Genomic DNA, 23502 nt, shown 5'->3' on the forward strand with positions numbered 1-23502 from the left:
CTACTCCGCACACATACTGCCTACCCTGGCGACGCTTTACGGTGGTGCTTATCAGGACCTCCTAAGCATCCCAACCGCCGGAGCCTCACCCAACTTGGGAGACCCCATGCCCGCCATGGGGAGACGTTCCCAGAAAGCTGGTATCCAGTCGGAAGGAAGGGACATCGGGGCCATGCTCCAGAGGCCAGCTAGGCCCAAACAGGCCTTAGAGGAACACCAGCCTCCTCCTACCCACACGGCTCACGCTGAACGAGCAGAGAGAAGCGATCTATGTACAGCCCCACCGGTACCCCCAGAGGGTTCGCCACCAGCAACCAAACATGACCTACAAATACTCCTGCATGACTTCCACAAAATCCTGTCAAAGGAACTAGCGGGACTCAAAGCGGACCTACAAAACACAAAGGACAGGGTGCAAGCTACGGAGACTGACATGGCCGAAGTCACCACCAACTTAACAAAGGTACAGGACTCGGTACACCAGCTTCAAAAGTCCCACCATAACATGGCCTTACACCTGAACGCCCTAGAGAACAGCCATAGACGCAACAACATTAAAGTACGAGGCGTCCCCGCAGGGGTCACCGCAGAAGAGCTACCGCACTACACGAGACGGCTAATGGCTACTATTCTGCCTCCAGCGGCGGCTAGAAAAATGGTGATCGACGGCATATACCGGGTCGCAGGCCCCCCAAGAGTCGCCCCACAAACAGCTCGGGATGTTATACTACGCTTTGCATCCTCCTCTGACAAGGGACAAATAATGACGGCGCTGCGGGGTAAGACCCCACTAAAATTCGAAGACTCCAGCCTCACCTTTTATCAGGACTTGACTAGGGCCACCCTACAGTGGCGCCGCTCACTCCATCCTGTGACCCAACAACTACGTACCGCCAATATCACCTACAGGTGGGGAGCACCGGGCTCACTGCTCACTACACACAATGGGACTACCCACACACTTACCTCGCTAGCAGAGGCCCCGTCCTTCTTGGAAACGCTGGGACTGACTATTGTAGACGCACAGGCATCGGAGGGCCCGGGGGACCCAGAAGACAGTACCCCCTTGGACTCGAGCGCCGGCCAGACACGCCACCTGCCCACCTAAACACAGCAAGCAGACTCAACACCTAGGACCCACAAAGAGACTATAAGTATCTGGTCCATGCAGATAAAGACTACGTGAATATTAATTGTTATGTGCATAAGTTAAGAAACCCTAAACACCAACGTTCCCAACCTGAGTGATAGGGCTTTACACCAGTATTCCTTTGACAAACAGGGACCCCCCCCTAAGGGCACCCGGACCAACCTCAGATAACACCACGAGTTAATAACCTTCCCTCCCCCCCCCCCCGCTGCTCCCTTGGTTAGGGGCATAACCAGCAAGACAGTACCTAAATGCCAAAGCATGGCACGCAGAGACAGGAGTGGAGCCAGTAGAACCGTAACTATACTCCTGACCCTACCGTTCCACAACCGTAGACGGCAACGGCAAAACTCCTGTCCAGAAGTCTTACAAGGTACTGGTCATTAAGAGCAGAGGTCCGAGCTAACTCAGACTCTAACATACTCTCTAAAATTTTCTTAGCTCCAAACTCGGCCTCAGACCTCGAAATCTAAGATCTAATTCACCTCATGAGCTCCGACATGCCATATCATACACGAAAAACACACACCTCAGCCTAGACATGTCTTATCAACTGCTGTAGATATAAACTGAAAAGTGCTGTATGACTGTTAATTGTTACCTATGTATAACAAATGTAAACCTGTTCATAACCTATTCCAGCTGTTGTGGCAGAATAGGAAAATTCTGTTCCATTATCGCACGAATAAATAAAGAATTAAAAAAAAAAAAAAAAAGCGAGGTCTTAAGAAATATATGAAGCGCAATGTTTTCAAGGGATATAACAGCTTTCCTTGCTCAATAAATGACAAAACCTATTGACACTGGATCATTTAAAGCACGTGGCAGGCCCTGTAGGGGTTGGGTTAAATCACTTTAAAAAAGTAACCCCAAAAAAATGATTAGAAATAATTATAATTACCACACCCCCTAATAATGACATTGCTAAAAAAAAACAATAATAATAATAATAAAGTCTGACATGGGGCGGGATGATGGGAGCGGCAAAATATCCTGTTTTCGGAGCCAGCAGGTAGTAGTCGTTTACTGCTGGATAAATTGGGGAAGTGCTTTTAGCAGCTACCGTCCTAACAAGGACTTCACGTATGATTACTTACTAAAGTGTCAGAAACTTAGTTTATCTTAGGCCAAAACATTAGTGAATTTTTCAAATTTTGTTGTTTCGACCTAAATGCACTTTGAATTTCCAGAACAACCGATACGTAAATTAATAGCCCTGTACATCTCTATTTGTGTGTGTGTGTGTGTGTGTGATTAGTGATTTATGTGTGTGTGAGCGTGGATCTATGCCTGTACAGCAGGTGACAATGCATGCTCAGTGTGTGGATTAAACCATGGGTTAGAGAAAGCATGTTTTATGGAATACATGTGTGGGTTCTAAGTACATGCATATTTATATGCGTTAGTGAATGCATGTGATTTATGCACGTTGGTGAGTTCTTGCGTGCCTGTGAAATGCTTTGTTATACATTTCTCCCATCGGGGCATGGCGGCTGGGTGGCAGATCAGGAAATGCTGATCTTGTGTAATAATTTGTTGATGTATTGCAGGAAATGTCAGCTCCTATGTCTTGTTATTGTAAGAAATCTCAAAGAAAGAGATCAGCGAATGATCCAGATGATGTCAGCATCATTTCCCTTCACTTTCACAGCAGTCTAACACTCTCTCTTTGCGCTGCCCACTTCTTTGTTTTTTTTAAATTCTTTATTTTTGTTTGTGTACGATAAAAGAACAATTGGTCTGTTACGCCACAATAGCTGCAAGAGACCATTTAACAACAAGTAATAACATGGCATAAAGATTGTTGTGCACAATTTTTAAGTATAATACAGGTTTAAAACATGGCATGTCATAGGGTGAAAAACATAGTAGTTACTTATAGCTAACTCGGCTTTAAAATCAGTCTATTGCAATGTGGTAGCTTACAAGCGCTGGGTAAGTGTGCAGCTATTTGTGTAAGCTAAAAACGTATAGGGAGCAGAAATGTAAATATTATGCCTAGTGAGTTTTGTAGGCTGCCTGTCTATAGAGTGTTGCAGAACCAAGGCAGCATGCATGGGTTTGATCTTAGTTGTGCATGGGTATGTCGAGCTAGAGATCATTTGATCTCGAGTGAGGCTATATAGGGGCTATGAGCTCCTGTAGGAGCAATCTGCAGGGACTCACAAGGCCCAATGTATGTATATAGTCGAGGGTCATACAAGTTATGAAAAACGAACATAAGATAAAATAATGAAAAGAACATCGACAAGGCAAAATTGGCCCCAAAGGCAATGTGAGACCACTAGAAGGACCTAGATAGCTTTGCGCCTCGGTGTCCGGCACGGTAGTGTCAGGACGGAGGAGGTTTGGACCGCTGGTCCAGCATCAGAATGCTTGTTAAGAGGGTCTATATTTCACACATCATTACATCCCAACAATAAACGAGTATAACGAATAAAACATTATGAGATAGAACCATAGCTCAGGGTCTGTAGTGTCCGTGGCTATTGGCAGTATGAGCGGTGAGGTTTAGGCATATGTCCGCCATTTTGAGAGCGTTGTCTGGTAGGCTTAGTTCAGTCATTGTCAGTTTTGGCAGTAAATGTCCTGCAACTGTAGGCTGTCTTCTCTCCGTCTCGTTGTGTTCTTACGTTGGAGCCGTGTGAGAGGCGGTCACTTGTGTTCTCCGGGGCACGAAGACTGTGGTATTCGCCGGGTCCCAGTTGTGCTGGGCATTCGTCGGTTGGTGCGTGGCTTTGAGCATTGAGTCGGGCGGAAGGCCCAGATTCCCTAGGATTGCCGCTGCGTCTTCCAGCGTATGAACCGGGTAAGAGTTCCCCTCGTGGGTGATCAGCAGGGTTTGGGCTGCCCGCCACCGGTAGGTGATGGTGTGTGAGCGAAGCAGCGTTGTGAAAGGCTGCAGAGATCTCCGCCACTTTAGCGTTTCCCCGGATAAGTCCGCATAGAAAGTGAGGGAGGAGGTTTCAAACGTATAAGGTGAGTGTCCTCGTAGGGCAGTCATGACCGCCGCTTTTTCCTGTTTGGACTGGAAGCTTACTATTAGTTCTCTGGGAGCTTCGTTAGGAGCTCTCTGTGGTTTAGGTATTCTGAATAGGTTCTCAAGAGTTATCAGTTTTGCCTGTTTCGGGGGTAGTATTGAGGACAGGAGGCGTCTCACGAAGTGCGGTAGTTCTGTGTCCGGCACTGTCTCCATTACCCCTCTGATCTTGAGGTTCGAGGATCGCCTTGCGTCCTCCATGGACGTGACTTTCCTTTCCAGAGCGGTTTGATGTGCCTTCAAGGACTGCAGCTCTGATTCCAGGCGAGTTGCCTGTTGTTTGGCATTGCGGGAGTCTGTTTCCAGAGCTCCCATGCGACCTGTCAGGCCCTGGAGGTCGGCGCGGAGCGCTGCCACGTCCGCTTGTATGTCTCGCCGAAGGCCCGCCAGCAGCTCTTGCATGTCGGCTTTGGTTACTGGCGAGGAGCCATTTTTAATCGGGAGTGGTGCCGGGGTCACTTTTGGTCGCGGAGGATCCGGTATTAGGTGGTCACCGGACTCCAGGGTGTGATCATCCGAGAAGTCGGAGCTGTCGTCGGGGTAAGACGCCATCTTGGCTTGTGCGGTTCCATGTGCCTGCCGCCATAAGTCTCCAATATTCATGCTCATGTTAGGTTTTTCCGCCTTTTGCTTCTTGGCTTTGCGTCCCATAATGTTGTGTGCGGTCTGGGGTCTCGTAGATTTGCTTTTTGTTAGAATTTGCCTAGTTTAGTGCTTAATTCAGGCCGAGTTTGCCGGAGCTCAGAGGAGATGCGACCGTTCCGTTTGGATGCTAGGCTCCGCCCCCTCTGCCCACTTCTTTGAAACGTGGTTACATTACATTTTTGTGGAATAAGTGTCTATTTGTTACCATTGCTACCGTTCTAGGGGATTATTCATTACACAGTAATCTTTCCAGACAGTCCCAATCCAGGAACCTTTATAATCTACCAAGTCTTTTTCTTGGCCCCTGGAGACAAGTCCTATAAAAGCGCAGTCTGAGCACTCTATTAGAGGTTTCTTATGTCACCGCAAATAATATCCAGGCATTACCGTCAATGCAAGAACACTACATTACCATCGTCTTTTTTGGCGGTGCATCACTAGGGCCCACTTCCTTGTCTGTTCCATGACGGAATGATGGCCGCTGATGACCATTTTGCAGTTGGGTTGTTAATGCATCTCAGCTCAATTTACTTGTTCTAGCATTACCAATGAAAGGATAATCTGGCCCATTTTATGACTGGCCAAAGTCCACTCAGACCTTGCACTGTGCACGGACAGAGGAAGATATAGGACCAAGGAGAACTGGCTCCCTTTCTATATCTTCCCAATGAAGAGCGAACCAAGAATGTTCAAAAGGAGTGCTGCGAGCTGCCATATTTTGTTTTCACAAGGAGTGTCTAATTGTGTTATGGAACAGCGTTTGGGAGGAACTGTAAAGAAGTTATTTGGGTATTGTTGGATGAACGCGGAGTGCTTTTTCATCCACAGCAGAAAGTGTTCCAAAAACAAGAAATATAAAACAGCATTCACCACTTCACAAGGCCCGGTACCGCAGCTGGCTCAATAGTATATTAAGATTAAACAGGTGCATTACACTGAGCCTGCTGTTTAATAAATCAAGGCAAATAAATATATTTAACTCTAAGCAGTAAATTGCAGTGAATTGGATTCTTAGGGCAAAAATACCTGATTTGGGGGAAAAAAAAATATATATATATTAACCGTTATAAAGTATATATATACAAAAATGGCTTTTTCTGGAATACGAGGCCTGTCACTCAAAGGGACAGATGCTGCTGAACCTCTTTTGTAGAAGGATCATGGAGAGTGACTGTTCTCCCAGGAGTTCCATAGAAAGGGTGTTTTCAGGACTTTTGGAACAGACAAAGCTTTTATATGTTGCTTGGGGTCTTTTAAGTCCAGCCGTCTCAATTCAACGTATACATAACTAATTTTAATAATCCTATAATAAATGATGGCGCTTGAAACAAGGGTAGGCGAGGTACGTTAACTCACCCTCAAGCAAGAATCAACAAAATCTGCGCTGTTTTTACTGCCTGTTAGAATGTTCTTTTCTTCTTATAATTAAATCAATATTTCCTTTGGAAACTTGTAAAAAGCCAGCTGATCTGAACACAGATTGGTGGGAAGCGGGATTGTATCAGCCTTGAAATATCAGGAGGGTCATTCTAACTCTGGATTCTTCAGAAAATATCCGTCTGTGCTTAGTCTGTCCGTTTTATATGCGTCTCTTTCTGTCTGTTATTATTATTTTGCATTTATATAACGCCAACCTATTCCTCGACACTTTACAATTATAGAAAGGAGATATTTAGAGGTGAAGAAGGGCCTGCTTAAACGAGCTTACAATCCCATGAGGATTTGAGGTAGGTGGATATAGATCATTAGGTTCCTTGCCCAGGGACACTTGAACCTGGGTTCCATGGAGTGAGTTTACCACCGCTCTAACCAGCTGATATGAGCATTGAAAGGTCCATGGCTCATGTCTGCCGATATTTGTCGTAATGTTGAGATGAGATGTAGGACAACAAGGCGGGAGTGTGGCTGAATAATATATTAACGTGAATTATTTTGTAGGGTCGATTCTGGTGATAAACTGAAATGCGTTACCTCTAATTAAACTCATTTTTTTTATTACTTTGTAGGTGTCACTGTTAACAAAGCGTTACCAAACTAGCCACCTCATGTGTCCGTGCTCAGCAGAGCAGGTATAGCGTTTTGAGCCTCTTCAGGAAAAAAATGAACGAAAATGAAGAAGACAAACAGGGCCAAGCGGGGCAGCTCTTTGAGAATTTTATCCAGGCCACCACATGCAAAGGAACTCTCCAGGCATTTAATATCCTCACTCGCCAGCTGGAGCTCGACACACAGGACTATCGACACTTCTACTCCAAGCTGAAGTCCAAAGTGACGAACTGGAAGGCCAAGGCATTGTGGAACAAGCTGGACAAGAGAATCGGCCACAAAGAATACAACAAGGGGAAAGCATGTCTCAACACCAATGTAAGTGGCCTCCATGGCTCCTATATATATAGTCATTGGTTAGACCGCAACATGTTTATCAGCAGAGTTTGTCAAAACTATGTCCTCTTTTTTTTTTTTAAATGAATACCTAATTGGTTAATTTTTTTTTTTTCCAAAAATAGTTCTTTAGCCTTTTATGACAGGACGGGTGAGTTAATGTGATAATTGTATATGATGGTCTATTTTTCACTGGCTGAGTGTACAGATATTTCCCAGCCTTTAAGGAACGTCTCTTTTTAACTATTTATATTACATTTGGTATCGGCCATTTCTATCAGGTAATGGGTGGGATCAGACTTTGCCAGCAGTTGCGGTTACCTCTACCTACCGGACTATAGATATTACAGGTGATGTTTTGGCTCTGCCCACTCTAGCAGGTGGTTGACTCACCGCTGACAGTAGGTATTGTATGTGATTGGTAATAGCAGACTCTCTTACAGTTGGTGCTATGGCAATGACTCTTTAACCCCTTAAGGACACATGACGTGTGTGACACGTCATTATTCCATTTTATTCCAGAAGTTTGGTCCTTAAGGGGTTAAATGTGGTGTCTTTATGCAGTGGAGGGATGCATTAGGGTCTCATTTCCTCTCATTAGTGCATACTCTAATTAGAAAAACATAGAAGCTACAGGCCATCTGTATTAAAATGGCATGCATTTATTGCAACTTATTACAATGTATCCACCTGTTTTACAGTTGATGTGGGATGTGGCTATCCCATTATTTTTTTTTCTAATTTTTGCCATTCCATCTCCTTTACGCCAAAATGCCTCATTCCCCCATCAAACCATAATACCTTACTGTGCGATCTATTGTACAAACCTCTTGAAAACAGACAGAAAAGTCATGAAAAAAAAAATCTCAACTCTCAATATTCTTCTAAATTCATTAAAATGCGAAGAATGCATTCCATTGCGTGACTCAACCTCTCTTCCCCATCTCCAGGCTCCATCAGGCACACGTCATGATCTTAAATATTTGCACAAATTTGGTAATAAGGATCAGATCCTTTCAGTGTACATAAGACATTTTAATAGTTGCTATAAAAACACTGCAATTCGCAGCACTTTGTCAGGCTGGCGTGAGGTATTTATTTAGCAATTCTCCTGAAACATGTGTTTTTCAGAAAATGCATTCTTTGAAGTTCACGCAATCCTTGTCATTTTAAAGTCTTCTTTTAAGACAGGGTTCACATCAATCAAACATTGGCATATAGAGAAGATCATTGTTTATTGTAATCCCCATGAGAGACGATGTTTATGGGAATAAATCCGTTGTGTACTTTGCATTGGCTATAGTTACCATAACTCAGAAGCATCATTAAAGATAGTCATGAAGGAATTTCATCAGGCCAGTGGAGAAAACATTTGAAAAAGTATATTTTCCTTCAAATTGAGTTCATTGTTTCTCCTTTACTTTTTTTTACTGTTTTGTTCTTTTGATCACATCTTTTCTTGTCTTGGAAATCTTCCTGAACAATTCTCTTCATGCCACATCTTCCTGGCCTTTTGTTTTTATATCCAACTGATCCTTATCTCCCTTCCTCTTCCTTTACCTATTCTTGCCATTGTCTTCCTATCATGTCTGTGTCTCTTCCATTACGCGGCCTCCTTTATTTATGTCCTCAACCCATTCATAGACTTCTCCCCTAATGTCACCAGTATTGACTTTGTCCCTTTAACTCTCCAACATTCCTTCACTTGTTCATGGATTCTCTCCTAATTTCCAACATTCTACAACATCTTCCTGACCTTGTCCCTTTAACACTCCAACATTCCATCACTCATTCATGGCCTTCTGTCCTAATGTCCAACATTCTATTACAGGGATAGGCAACCTTCAGCACTGCAGATGTTTTGGACTACACCACCCATGATGCTTTGCCAGCATCATGGCTGTAAGAGCATTGCGGGAGATGTAGTTCACAGTATCCAGAGTGCTGAAGGTTGCCTACCCCAGTTGTATTACATCTTACTAGTCTTGTCCCTTTAACTCTACACCATTCCATTACTCATTCATGGCCTTCTCTCCTAATGTCCAACATTCTACTACATTTTCCTGGCCTTGTCTAAAACATTCCATCACTCGTTCATGGCCTTCTCTCCTAATGTCTAACATTCAACTACATCTTCCTGGCCTTGTCTAAAGCATTCCATCACTCATTCATGGCCTTCTCTCCTAATGTCCAACATTCTACTACATCTTCCTGGCCTTGTCTAAAACATTCCATCACTCATTCATGGCCTTCTCTCCTAATGTCCAACATTCTACTACATCTTCCTGGCCTTGTCCATTTAACTCTCCAACATTCCATCCTTTCCATTCCATTCTCTCCTAAGTTCCAACATTTTCAACCAATACTTCTAACATCCTTTCTGTACATCTCCAGCTTACAAACATAAATCACAGTCCCTCCGTCTTCATGTCTCAGTCATCGTACTATAACTGCCTGCTTTTCTTCCTGTCTATGAGATTGACTACATCTTCCTGACTTTGCTATTTCTGAGATCTAGGGCACTGTCTTAGGTTTCTGAGGTTTATTTGCAAATATCGCTCATCTCTCTGTTTCTTCCAATTTTTATGGCTCTTACTTTTCAAACAAGTGTCCTACATCATTTTGCTTTTCTCCTTCCTTCCCTTTCCTGTAAGCTCCCTGATTTCATCCAGTCTCTCTTTTACACATCACCACCACTCCTCATCCTTTCCTCCATTTCCTTTGTGTCTTTGTGCATTTTCATTCTCAAACCACCATGCAGACAAATGCTCTTATCCCACCTATTTCCCCCAATCCTGGAGTTTTTCCCCAATGCCATGAGACTTTTCTTTGTCATTTTTAGGTATTATTTTATTTCTATAAAACATATTCTACTTTATAATGCTTGGAAACAAATCCTTCCCCACTGCTACAGTATCCAGTTTCCTGCATCCTTCCCTGACTCTGTCCAATCTCCTTCCTTTCTCCATCCTGCCAGACCAAAGGTGGTGGTTATTATTGAAGATCAATGCAATTCAGACCACTTGTCACTCATAAAACTGCTAGCGTTTGTCCTTGCTTACTCTTTTCTCTGTCATCGAATGTTGATTTATTTGTGAAGAAATAAAAAGTGGTCAATTTAGAGAAGCAAGTGTTAAATTACAGCGCTGACAGTAAGGCTTTTGTGTTCAACGTGACCTAAGATTGTAATACATTTCACCCGTTCACATGATATAAATGTGAATCCTGTGAAATCTCACAAGCAGATCTTACTCAAAACGCCCAAGGCTAATTCTTCATTGGGATGCAGCCACTATTCCACCCCCCCAGAAATTACATTAACATTAATTTACTTAACTCTTAACAATAAGGGGGATTGTCTCATCTACTGAATTAGCCGATTAAATTAAAAATATTGCCCACTTTGTTTCTTTTTAAACTTTTCTGCACTCACAGGATAAGAAAATTCTTCTATTTAACTTCAATGTCACAAAAAAAAGAGTCCGCCATAAAATGTATGCCTTTGTAGCAGATCAGCAAACCTGTACAGAATCACAATTATTTTATTCCAATAAACAATATTTTTTTCTTCTAAAAAGGAGCTACATCTTCAGCAAAGACGCTCTACTTGTGATTTCTGCGTTAATTGTCTTAAATACCTGTGACTGGGGGTTCACTTTAATAACTAGAAACCACTGGACGCATTGAACAATGAAGTGAAATGTGATTGAAATTAGTAAATCCATGGGGTGTCACATTACAATCTGTGCATTCAACTTTATCGTCAAAATTATAGATTACAATAACAATATTTGTCACCAGCATAGTCTGCCGCACTGTACAATAGGTAAAACAAATTATAGATTACAATAACAATATTTGTCACCAGCATAGTCTGCCGCACTGTACAATAGGTAAAACAAGAACCATTCATTCTAACAAGGACGTATGGAATAGTAGATAAAGAGGACCCTGCCCAAACAAGCTTACAATCTAAAACTCATTTGGGCAGGGCCCTCGTTTCACCTAACCTACCAGCAGCTCGTTTAATGATCACTCTTTAATGCACTTAGCTGTTTGGGAGTCGTGGGAATTTTTGCACATGGAGCTGCCGTCTTTTTCACACTTCTTGCGTGACCAGTTTGACTCGAAACTTTAGTGAAAGATTTTACAACTTGTGTACAGGATACATAACTTTCCACTTGTGTGCAGTCCCGTAAGAGACAAAAAAGTGCCAAATTGTTGAATATTTTTCGGTTTAGGGCAGAAAATTAACAGAAATAAAACAGCCTTTTTTTGCTAAACTTAAAATACATAAAATAAAATTTCATCACATATGAAGTGGTTATGGATTCCTGTAGAGATGAGAATGGAAACCATACCTTGTAATTAGTATTTAGCCATGATAGTAATATGCTGACTTTACTAGTCCCTGAAGTTTACAATCTATCCACTTAGACATAATTATAAGTCACAAGGCCTAAATATTTACTGTGTGATACTCACTATATGATGTCATGAACCTGATCTGAGTAGTCAGAACCCCATTTTTGTGGCGATGCCCCCAATTTAAAAGGTTTCCATGACTTTAATTACGTATGCTTTGGGACTTAAATGGTTAAACCACATTTCTGCAATGAATCACGAATGTTAAAACTGGTTGGGATTTTTTTTTGTTTTATTTATTTTTTTAGGTTTCCTTGCTTTCCAGTAAGGTATAGTTTGTCACCCACAAAGAATAGTTGCCGTGTATTTCCCTATCAGGAATGCCCCGGGACTCTGTCAGCTGTCTGAAGAATTGGGAACAGCTGCACAGCCCCTCGCAGGGTCATGGAAAAGGTTCTCCTAATACAATCATAAAAAGCTTCATCTCTGGAATAAAGATCACCTGGAACGCTCCAAACTTGGAGCTCTGGGGTTCCTGTAATCGCCCGTCAAACATCTATTTATATAGGGAGATAAAGTTAGAAAACAGTGGGGGGTGTTTAAGAAGCAATTCTGGATCAGTGTTCTAAAAGTGAAGCAATCAGCACAAACATTCTATTTGTTTCCATGGTGACTGCTGTACTTTCATTTTGCTACAGAACTGCTCGTTTATACATAAACCCCTGAAAAATATAGATGAATGATAATACATTAAACCCCAACTCTCCCTTCTTCCTGTGTCTGATGGCTATTGGATCTTTCTACCATATGGTTAAATGTGTCCAGCATGGCCCTTTTTATAGCAACCATTGGACTCCGAGGTCTCTAAAAAGAAGATGCTGATCCTTGTGGTATCAGCCCAGGGTAGCGAGAGAAGGATCCGTTACAGATTGTGTTCCTGACCTGCAAGGCAGTCACTTTAACACAACCATTGGAGGAGCAGATACTCTTTCAACATATAGAGTATTAATAGACATTTTATTTAAAGGCCAGTCTTGGCCTGAATCCATACTGAGTATTCACTATACATCACTTACATATCTTTTTCTGAATTTGCTGACTCTAAATTTGTCGAAAGGTATCACATTCCCATGGTGCATTAAAAGGTTTGATAAGATAAACCTCTCCAAGAAGCTCCCAATCCCTAAAATGTTGATTGATAGTACCATATGTTTTATTATGAGTTCCTGCAGAAATCGTATTTCCTGCCTACTAGAGTAATCAGCTTGGCATTGTGGGCACTGTACCTGCGTCATCCCTTTGAAGTGGTTATAGTGTCTGGAGTCCTCTGGTGCTGTCCTTCTTTTCAGTGTTAAACCATTGCTAATGTTTTAATGCTAAATGAGAGTCACCAGCCATCCATCCACTCTGTGTTGCAGTGCTAGCTGGCCAGTTTCAGCCTATCACAGCGCCCATTGCTGGTATGAATCGGTATGGCTAGAAAGAAGTGTGTAATCTATGCCTTAGGCACAACCCCAGTGGAAGCGTATCTCTGAGAAGCCAGGGACCCTCAATCAGTGTTAAACTGCTTAAAAATGGTTTAACGCTGAATGGAGGGGCAGCGCCATGGAACTACAGGTACTATGACCACTTCAATGAGATTATATAGCTATAGTGCCCACAGTGTCCATTTCACAATTTCTTCCTGGCTCCTAGTCTCTGTGTAAGGTCATCTGCCCCAGTCAAGGTGTTGACTTGCCATATTAAAACATATTTGATACATTTCATCAGTATATGTCTTGGGTATATTGTTACTGTTTGCAGAACACTAACAGATATCTTTCAGATTTCTGTGACATTCAATAACAAACTTTTTTTTAAAAACTTCTATTTTTGCTGAACATTTGTATCTCTTTTTGGGGAAACTAGTGTGCTTTTTCAGTAAAATTTTTTACTTTATTAACACTTCAAGCACCATAACCACTGCCGCTTTCTTATGTTGTTATGGTGCAAAGAATGCTCCGTACCTGTCCCACGGAAAGTAGTCTAACCATTATAGTACAGTTTGACACCATACCTGGGTACTGGCGGGACAACGCTCACTGACAGAGACCCAGATATGCTCTATAAAGTCCAAGTCTTCAGGTAGACATTCTGTGACATTTGTGACTGTCTTTAGCATGACTTTAGTGCCTCTGAGGGCCAAAGTACCTGTCTCTATCATGCAGGTTTTCCGGCGATGTGCCCAAAATCCCTGGGGGAAAAAATGAATCCATATAATAGATGGTCAACAGACACTCATATCATAAATAACATTAGGTAGATGTTAGGATGGTGTGAGAAAAACAATAGCATTCTAATAACCTTGTGATGTGCAGAGCTGGTAAAAACTGTTACAATGCCTGTTGTATGATGTTAATATTTTGCAGTACATCGCTGAAAGATACATTGTAGAAATTCTAGTATCTTACGAATGATAGCAGGGATGTCACTGATTGTACTCTGCAATAATTGGATCTCCCTGGGATTTAATTGTTATGATATACTCCCCTTTGTTCAAATATTAGTCCGAAGTAAAGCTGAATTACATCACATACATTTCTGGCAGTCTGTTTAACAAACAAATAATTTCACATGAGTGCCAAGTGTTTCAAATATAATAACCACCAAGCATTTCAATGTCCAGCCAAAGGCTTTGCTTGTAGCCGCGGATCAGCCTTGCCAGTCTGTAGAGTGACACGAGATGAGTTCATCATTCCATTACTTTCAGGAACTGGTAAACTGAGCGCCCGATCATTGCATCATGGGGCACACATTCAGGGGCATTCAGTAAGGTGGGAATGGCCAGGAGTACAAAGTATATTCAAGGTGAATTCAAGGTGAATTTCAAACTTAAGGCAAAAATAGCTCAACTGAAAACAGAATTGCCTTGTAGAAATTTTCTAATTTGACTATTTTCCCCTAAATTTTGAGTTGTGTATTGAATCCACTTTGCATTTCTAGCAATTTCCTCCTTAGTGAATAGCCCTGATTTGAGTCTTGGGGAAACATTCCTTAACTACTGCAAGTTTCACCTGACAGGTGTGAGCAATGGTACCCATAGGTTCCTGGTGTGCTATAGAACTATCCCCGCATTGCTAAAATCTATTTCTCGTGGGACGTGTGGGATGTACAGTTACATCGTGTACCAAATGCCATCCAGTATTTATTTCCTTAACCTCCATTTAATTTCAGTGTTTCTAAGAATTGGACATTCAGGAAACGCTTCATCTTAAATGCAACGATAAAATGTTTTGAAATGTTTTGGGGATGTTTTGGAATTTTCAGAGAGAAATCTATAAAAATATACAACTGAAAAAGCAACTGCGACCCTGTTAGATTGTAACAAGAAAGTCTTAATAACTGCAGGCAGCATCTTGAATCCCAGGTCTTTGATCAGCCAGTACATAAATGAACATGTTTATTAGCAAACGATAACATTTGCAAGAAAATAGTTCAGCGTAGTTCTATAAAGTCAACACTTTTTTTATCCCAGGTGTAGCAAGTTTTTTACCATAATCCGTGATCACCATTTTACTTAGAAGATTGAGAATTTCCCTTTATATATTAATCCATAAAGATTTTTCTTAAAGAACTGGGAAATATGCGTGGCTTATTCACTAAACTGTGAGTTATGGTGAACACAACTGGGAAATCAAAAAATGTTGAGTTTAAAAAACAGCCAAATAGGTGAACTTTTTTACACCTGAGCTATTATAGACTGAAATGTTAGAGTTTTTGACTGCCTTGTTGGTTACATTTCACACAGAGTGGGACCTATGATGTAATGCGTAAATCGGAGGGGGCTTGCAGCAGATGTCTCTGGAATCCGGCATCGTCCAGTTGTGTTACCCGTTACATAGTAACAATCTTTATTTTTCTTGTGATAAGTGACAATGTTGGCAGGATTTACCGGTCGGAAAGGCTCTGTCTGTTCACACTATACATTGCAGACGTAATGCAATTTCCCTGCTGATTTGGAGACTAACCCACTCCTGCTTTTCATCTCCTGCTTATCATGGCCCGTCGGCGGTCTCTCAGCCTTTATGGGAAGCATGCACTTATAAAGACCAAATGTGATCAGGGTTTTTCACTAAAGGGAGAATTGAAAGAGAATTTCAGGCAAAAGGCTGTGTACCTGAGTTAGAGAATGTTTCCATTTTGTCTTTAATTTAACTTTCACTTTAGAATAACCCTGGTAAAATAAATACCGGTAATTAGCAGTGATATTCATTTTTTTTAATGTACTCACAAAATAGAACTGCTTCAGGTTACTGACTGACCGTCACGTAAAAAAATGACACAGTAATGGGTTCCTTTAACTCTCTCAGGGATATTTACTAACGGACTTATTTTGTAAAATGGGAATTATAGGACATTACGAGTGAACTCAAAGTAAATTTTAAAAAATGTAGGCCAAAAAGAATCAGATATGTATGTTTGCACTTCAGCTACTTTGGAAAAAGAGAGAGTGAAATTAACTTTTAATTCTTTATTTTGTTGTGCAGAATTAACACAAGTACCCACAGTGCCACAACAGCAAACATAGGCATATTTAGTAACAGTGGGTTGGCATTAGTAAACATTGCACATTTTAATTTTTTTTTATTGTTGTGGTATCGGCTATTAAGCCGGGCATGACTGGTCCAGAGGGAGCCAGGGAGTGTGTTGTCCTGGAGTGCAGATCAGGCATGTGTAGTGTTGTGTGTGTTCTAGGTTATTGATTTACAAGGCAAGGTTTTGGGTGTATGGCATGAGGTCTGTTGTGTCTCCCTATTTTGTCTGTCTGTCGAGTCCCCAGTATGGGAGGGAGCTGTCACTACAGCTGTGGGTTGCCTCTAGCTGGTATGCATCCCCTATTGGAGACTACCCCCCAACCCCTTGTGTGAGTCCGTCTGTTGGTGTTTATAGGGTTTGGGCTGGGGGGGGTGCATTGATGGGTGACCGGTCTGTGGTAATTCCTGCCATTAGTGGTTGTGTGCCTTGGCGTCAGGAACATTTCTAACCGGTGTGTTGATGTATGGAGGCTAAGTCGATGGGGTCTTCACAGATGTGGTGTAACACAGTAATAATAATACAAAAACAGAAAACTAGTCAACTAGGGTAAAACAAAGAATAGATCGGGGTGAAGTTTGGAGGGTATCAACGTTGGAGTCCATAAGGGAGTAGAGCAGAATCATCTTGATTTGGATGTCACATCTTGGAGATTTGCTGTATCAGCAATCTCTGAGGGTTGTGGCTGTATTTTTCCCTTCGTGGTGGTCCCTCAGGGGGTCTTTGGTTGGTGCGTTAGATGAGTGGGAGCTCCTGGGATGAATTCGGCCACGGTAGCTGGGTCCACTTGGGTGAGGTCTGACCCCTCCATGTGGGCGGGCTGCAGCAGACCTGCATTGCGTAGGTGTAAGTCCAGTTCGGAATAGCTCCTGGCTCGGTATATTGTGTCTTGATGGGTAAAGGTAATCGTATTCGGAGACCCCCATTTGTACTGGATATTCTTGCTTCTGAGGTGTTGTAGCAGGGGTTGCAGGGCCTTACGCCACCCCATAGTGCTTTTGGTCAGGTCCGGGAATATGGACAGTGTGGCTCCCTCAAATAATAGAGGTGTTCTCCCACGTGCAGCCTCCATTAGGGACTGTAAGGACTGAAAGCATAGTATTAGGTCGGTGTGTGCCGTGGTCGGCACTGTTGTAGGCTTTGGTAGGCAGAACATGCCATCTAGCTGTACTGCCCTTGCCTGTTTTGGTGACAATAGGTCTGCCAGCAGGCGTCTGATAAAATGCGGTAGGTCTGTGGGGTTTGTAGAGTCTTTACATTGTAACGTCTTTGCTGGTCTTCTAATGTATTTATTCAGTTGTTGGATGCCTGTTGCTGCTGTTTTAGCTCTGTTAGTGCTTGTTCCAGGGTCTTTATCCTGGATTCCTGGGTGTTTGATGTGGTTTCCAGCTGTGTGACCCTGGTGGTGACACCCTCTATTGCCACTTTAATGCAGGCCATGTCGGCCGCTATATTTGTTCTGAGTTCTGCCAGCATGCTTTTAAGTACAGAGGCAGTAACTGGCTCTTCTGTAGGGGTGCGCTGGGGCTTTTTTTTTTATGTATCAACAATTTTTATTGAAGTTTTATAGGGGTACAGAAGAAAAAAGGGGATGGGGAAAATATTGTTAGTGACGTATCATACATACATTTGCTTAAAAGGCAATAAGCTTTATACATACATATTATGTTCAACATATTGATACGTAATTAGCATGCCGTGTTGGGTGTGTTAGACATGTCAGGTTGTCCCAGCGTTGTGAAGGGGTGTTAGGTCGAACCTTGCGAGGTTCCCTCTTTGTCCTGAGTTGTGTTGTTTCTCTATGTCATAATCACCCCGTATGTGGGGGAGTTGGGGGGGGTGAAGAGGTATAGGGAAGGGAAGTGAAAGGGGGTGGGGGGGGTGGGATTTAGGGTTTTTCCAGGTTTCTATTCAGTGATGAGTACATCTGTCAGATTGTCGTTTTCTTAAGTTGGCGATTGTGCTAAGGCTGGAGTGTCTATTTTCATTGTGTGATAGTCACATTAAGTTATAGTTACATATGTCGATTGATTTTATATTGCATGTACATTTGGTTCAAGGAAGGGCACAGCTGTCGGTCCGTAGGTTTCTGCCTCGATCGTCTCACGCGGGGGGTATGGCGTCACGTTCCATATATGATTGCCATATGTTCCAAGCTTGTGACCAGTCGTTTTTGGGGCTGCTGTAGCGCCTGGCTGCAAGCTCATAAATCTTGGTCGTTTCTATAGTTTTTATACATTCTGTTGCTGTGGGCAGGGTGGTGGATTTCCAGTGTCTGCTTATAGTTGTTAGCGCAGCTATAAGTATGTGGTAGATTAGGTATTTTTGCTTACCCTGTGCATGTATGGACAGGAGTAAGAGCAGATACGTCTCTGGCTTGCGGGGTATATAGGTGTTGGTGCTATCATATATGATGGCTTTGATGTCGTCCCAGTATTGTGTTAAGGAGAAGCAATCCCACCAAATATGGAGCATTGTGCCTTTATGCTGTTGGCATCTCCAACAGATGTCGGATGCGTGTGGGTAGATGGCTTTTATGCGTGTGGGTACTAAATACCACCGGTATAGCACTTTCCTAGAGAGTTCCAAATGCGATGTGCATTTAGAGAGGGAAAGATGTGCGTGGAGTATCTCGCTCCATTGTTGTTCATCAAGAGGGTATTTAAACTCTTTTTCCCATGCTGCAATAAATGAGAGTTGGGCATGAGTTTTAGGGGTTTGCATGTTTTTGTACAGTTCCGAAATGAGTTTTTTAGGGGTTGCGAGACGTGCGCATATTTTCTCTACTACCGTCAGCTGTAGCCCTTTTACATTATTAGGCCCTGTCAAAGTTTGTTTGAGTAACCATGATTTTAACTGCATATATGAGAATGAGGCTATTTGGGTTAGGTGGTATGAGGTTGCTAAGTCTTCGAAGCTTCGGAGTGTATGTTTCTGAAGTAATTGGTGTAAATGTGTCACGCCATGTCTGTGCCATACCGTGTAGTTGAAATTTGGTATTAGGTAGTGTAATGCCTTTATGGGTATTGCTGGTGAGATTTTGTCCAGCCAGCCCACTGTGCGGCAGTATCGGTCCCAGATGGACAGGGTGAGGGCTGTGGTAGGTAGTAGTTCAGTCCTTGCGGGCCTGTTGCGTCGGGGCAGCCATGCTAGTATTGACATGGGAATATTGTTAGCATGTTGTGCCTCCAGGTCCATCCATTGGGTTGGGCTCTGTCGGTTGCAGGCTGTTAGTAGGGGGCCTAGATTGGCTGCTCTGTAGTAGTTGGATAAATTTGGTACTCCCATGCCCCCTTTGTTGCGTGGTAGGTATAATGTGCTTTTTGCCACTCTTGCTTTGCGTTTGTTCCAAATAAAGTTTAATAGCGTTTGTTGTGCCTCTTGTAAGAATTTGGGTGGGACTTTTATAGGTAGTGTTCTAAACAGGTACTGCAGTTTTGGTATAATAATCATTTTAAGTGCGGCTATTTTCCCAGACCAGGAGATGAATTTCCCCTTCCAACTTAGGAGGATATTTTTTATTTCATTCAGTGTTTTCTGATAGTTAGTTTTGTATAAGTTTGTTAAGGTTGGCGTGATATGGATTCCTAGGAATTTTAGGTGGTCATTGCGCCAGTCGTAGTTGAAGGAGGAGCGTAGTCTATTAAGGTTGTCAGACGGGATATTGATGCCCATTGCTTGGGTTTTAGTCATGTTTAGTTTATAGAAGGAGCATCTGCTGTATTGGGAGAGGGTGTCGTGAAAGTTAGGTAGGGATATATGTGGTTGTTCTAGCGTCAGGAGTATATCGTCTGCAAAGAGTGTAAGTTTATATTCTTTCCCTTGTCTTGTGATGCCGTGTATATTGGGGTTATCTCTAATGAGTTGAGTGAGTGGCTCCAGGGACAGGATATAGAGGAGGGGTGATAGTGGGCAGCCTTGCCTCGATCCATTGGTTATGTGGAATTGTTTCGAGCTAAATCCACCGTTTGTGACTTTTGCTGTCGGTTTAGAGTATAGTGCTCCCACTAAATTCAGGAAGGTGTCCGGAAAGCCATATTTGAGCAGGACAGCGCGGAGGAAAGGCCAGTGCAGCCTGTCAAATGCTTTTTCAGCATCCAGTGATAACATGATGCACTGGGTTCGCCCCCCCCTGCCCCCCTGTAGTAGATCTAGTACCTTTCGGGTCCCGTCTGCCCCTTGCCTGCCACTGACAAATCCCACCTGATCTTCGTGTATCAAGGTTGGGATTATGTTCGTTAATCTGTTGGAGAAGATCTTCGCCAGCAGTTTGATGTCTGTATTGAGAAGTGAAATGGGCCGTAAGTTTTGGCATTTCGTAGGGGGTTTACCTGGTTTTGGCAACGTAGCGACATGCGCCATGAGCATGTCCTGGGGCATTTGTCCTGTTGTGAGAATATGGTTGAAGGTTTTCCCTAAGTGTGGAGTGAGGATTGCAGCTAGCCGTTTATAGTAAGAATTTGTAAGCCCGTCGGGTCCTGGTGATTTGCCGTGGGGGAGTGAGTGTATGGCTGTCTGAATTTCTACTTGTGTAATGGGGTTTTGTAGTATAGTTTTCTGTTGGTCCGTCAGTGTTGGTAAATCTGTCATTTGTAGGAATCTTTGTATTTCCTGGGGTGTAGGTTGGTGTAAATTAGGGTCGTCTTTGAGGTTATATAATGTGTGGTAGTAGTCTGCCATGGTGTCATTGATATCTTGTGGGTTGTGTATTTTAGAGCCTTTGGGTGTTAATAGGTATGGGATTTTTGCATTGGCTAGTTTCTGACGCAGTGAAGTTGCTAGGTATTTGCCTGCTTTATTACCTTGTGAGTAAAAGTTTTGTTTTAGCCTGTGTGATATGCGAGCTGTTTTAGAGATTGCTAGGTTGTTAATACTTGTTGTGGTGTCCTTTATTAGTTTTGTTAAATGTTCTGAGGGGCTCGCTATGTTCGCTGCCGTTGTGTCCCTTAAGGTACGCAATAGGGTTAAGTGTTCCTGTTGTGCTTTCTTTTTTATATAGGACGCTCTGCTTATCATTAGTCCTCTAATAACTGCTTTATGGGCTTGCCATACAGTAGTTGGAAGCACTTCTTGTGTATCGTTAATTTGGAAGTATGACGTTAAGGCTTCTGATATTTCGCCTGAGAATGTTTTGTCCTGTAAAAGGGAGTCATCCAGTCGCCACGGTGGCCTGCCTCTATGTTGATAGTCCGTAGTCAGTTCTATTGTGGTCGGGGCATGGTCTGACCATGTGATATCCCCAATCTCACTGTGAATCACCCTCGTGAGTAGTGGTCCGGTCATGAAAATGAAATCGATCCTTGAGTAGGATTTATGTACTGCAGAGTAGAAGGAGAATGATTTCTCGTTTGAATGGAGTGTTCTCCATGAGTCATATAGGCCGTGTTCCCCTAGTAGTTTGTTAAGGGCTTTGCACTGTGTCTTGAGCGTTTTGTGTCTAGGGGTTGTGGACTGTAGCGTAGTGTCCATATGTGGATCGAGGGGGTGGTTCAAGTCTCCACATAATACGGTCGAGGCAGTTTGGCTGGGTGGGAGTTTGGAAAGTACCTTATGTAAAAAGTTCCTTTGATGTACATTAGGGGCATAAAAACTGATAATGGTATATGGTAAGTTATTTATAATACATTGCAGTAGTACAAATCTGCCCTGTTTGTCTTTAATGACACGTAATGTTTCAACCGTTAGTGAGGAGTGCAGTAGAATAGAGGCTCCCCTGGATTTGGAAGAGTGCGTTGCATGAAATTGGTGCGGGTAGTGGCGTGTGCCTAGTGTGGGCACTTTGGAAGTAACAAAATGAGTCTCTTGTAGACATACGATGTCTGCCCTACTTCGTTTGGCTTCCTCTAGTACCATACGCCGCTTGTGGGGGGTGTTTAGTCCCCTACAGTTGTGCGAGTATATTCTCATGTTATGGGAGAATGGTAAAGGGTGTTTAGGATCAGTTCTTCACATTCAATATGGTGATAGAGGATAGAGCCAGTGTGGTTGCTGAGCAGTTTGTGCATTGACATTTCTGAGGTGGTTTCGTGCCTGGGAGTCATAGGATCAAGGGGGGTAGGGAAATGGGATGAACAGTGGGAGTGAAAACAAAGTATATACAGGTAGACCCAAACGCGGGTCCTGGCACTTTGGCGTTGTGCCATGGGGGATGGACGCCCAAGTAGCGTCTTTAGTGATGTGGCCAGTGGGCTCTCTCAATTTTATTTTTCACGTTTCTTCCCAGAGCCATAGGTCAGTTGTTATACGGGGATCGTGTGAGCGGTCATGGTGCCGACCGGGGAGCCTAGGTTATTGTGCGGTTATTTTGCGTGTAAAACAGTAATTGGACATATAGTGTCGTTACTACATTTCCTTATGTACAATAATCTGTTTGCATTCAATAACATCTTTTATCACATCATTTCTGTTTGTCAGCGCTGGTGCGCGCTGGTGCGAGTCGCGGGGAGATCTTGGAGGAGTCCCCATTCTCGCAGCAGGCGGGTGCCGTCTTCTGGCGTGTGGATGATTTTGAGCTCATTGTTTTTTGTTATCAGCAATTTCGTGGGGTATCCCCAGCGGTATCTGATGTTTGCGCGGCGTAGTTCTTCTGTTACAGGGTGGAAGTCTCTTCTGCGTTTGAGGGTTGCAGCAGATAGGTCCGCCAGTATCTTGATTTTCGCGTAGGCCTCAGGCGGTGTCGTGCGGTTTCTGCTTGCCTTCATTACTGCGTCTTTTATGTGGTAGTAGTGTGCCCTCAGCAAGACATCTCGCGGGGTGGAATCAGGCAGATTGCGTGGTTTTGGTACTCTGTGTACCCTATCTATTAGGAACATATCCGTGGGTATATCTGGAGCGTAGGCCCGCAGCAAGCTTTGCACGTATACTTGCAGGTCTTGTGGTGGAATATTCTCTGGGACTCCTCTGAGTCTGATATTGTTCCGCCTCGAGCGGTCTTCGGCATCGGCCATCCTCGCTTCCATTTGTTCAATTTTTTGTTCCAGCGTCGCGACATGGTCGGCCATATCGTTGTGCGCTGTGGCATATTCGCTTAGCTTGTTTTCCAGGTGCGCTGTTCTGTTGCCAACGTCCTGTAGTTCTTTTTGGAGTTGAGCTATGGAGGATTGCCACGTTTTGATGAGTCTGTCTGCCATGGCATTCATTGCCTCATCAAGGTGTGTTTTGGTCAGGCATTCTTGGGTATTGTGGATCGGGTCCGCGGGTGAGACGCTTCCCGCCTTCGGAGTAGCGGTGCCATCTTGGATCACCTCGCGGTCTTCAGCTTGATTATTTGCGCTTTTCTGGTGGAAAAAGTTGAGTTTTTCGTGTTTCTGCATGTTCTTCTTCCCTTTGGCGTTTGCCATTGTGAGTT

At 43.2% G+C, this 23502-nt stretch overlaps 1 protein-coding gene across 1 annotated transcript in view; it reads left to right on the top strand.

The window, feature by feature from the left end:
* MICAL2 (microtubule associated monooxygenase, calponin and LIM domain containing 2) overlaps window positions 1-23502 on the top strand; it is a 208706-nt gene that overhangs the window by 42380 nt on the left and 142824 nt on the right. Inside the window, exon 2 of the mRNA XM_063437516.1 lies at window positions 6842-7199. Coding sequence (XP_063293586.1) covers window positions 6936-7199 — 264 coding nt within the window. The 5' untranslated portion in view covers window positions 6842-6935. The remainder of the gene's footprint in view (window positions 1-6841; window positions 7200-23502) is intronic.

Source organism: Pelobates fuscus, chromosome 12, assembly GCF_036172605.1.
Source record: "Pelobates fuscus isolate aPelFus1 chromosome 12, aPelFus1.pri, whole genome shotgun sequence".
In the NCBI taxonomy this organism is placed as follows: Eukaryota; Metazoa; Chordata; class Amphibia; order Anura; family Pelobatidae; genus Pelobates; species Pelobates fuscus.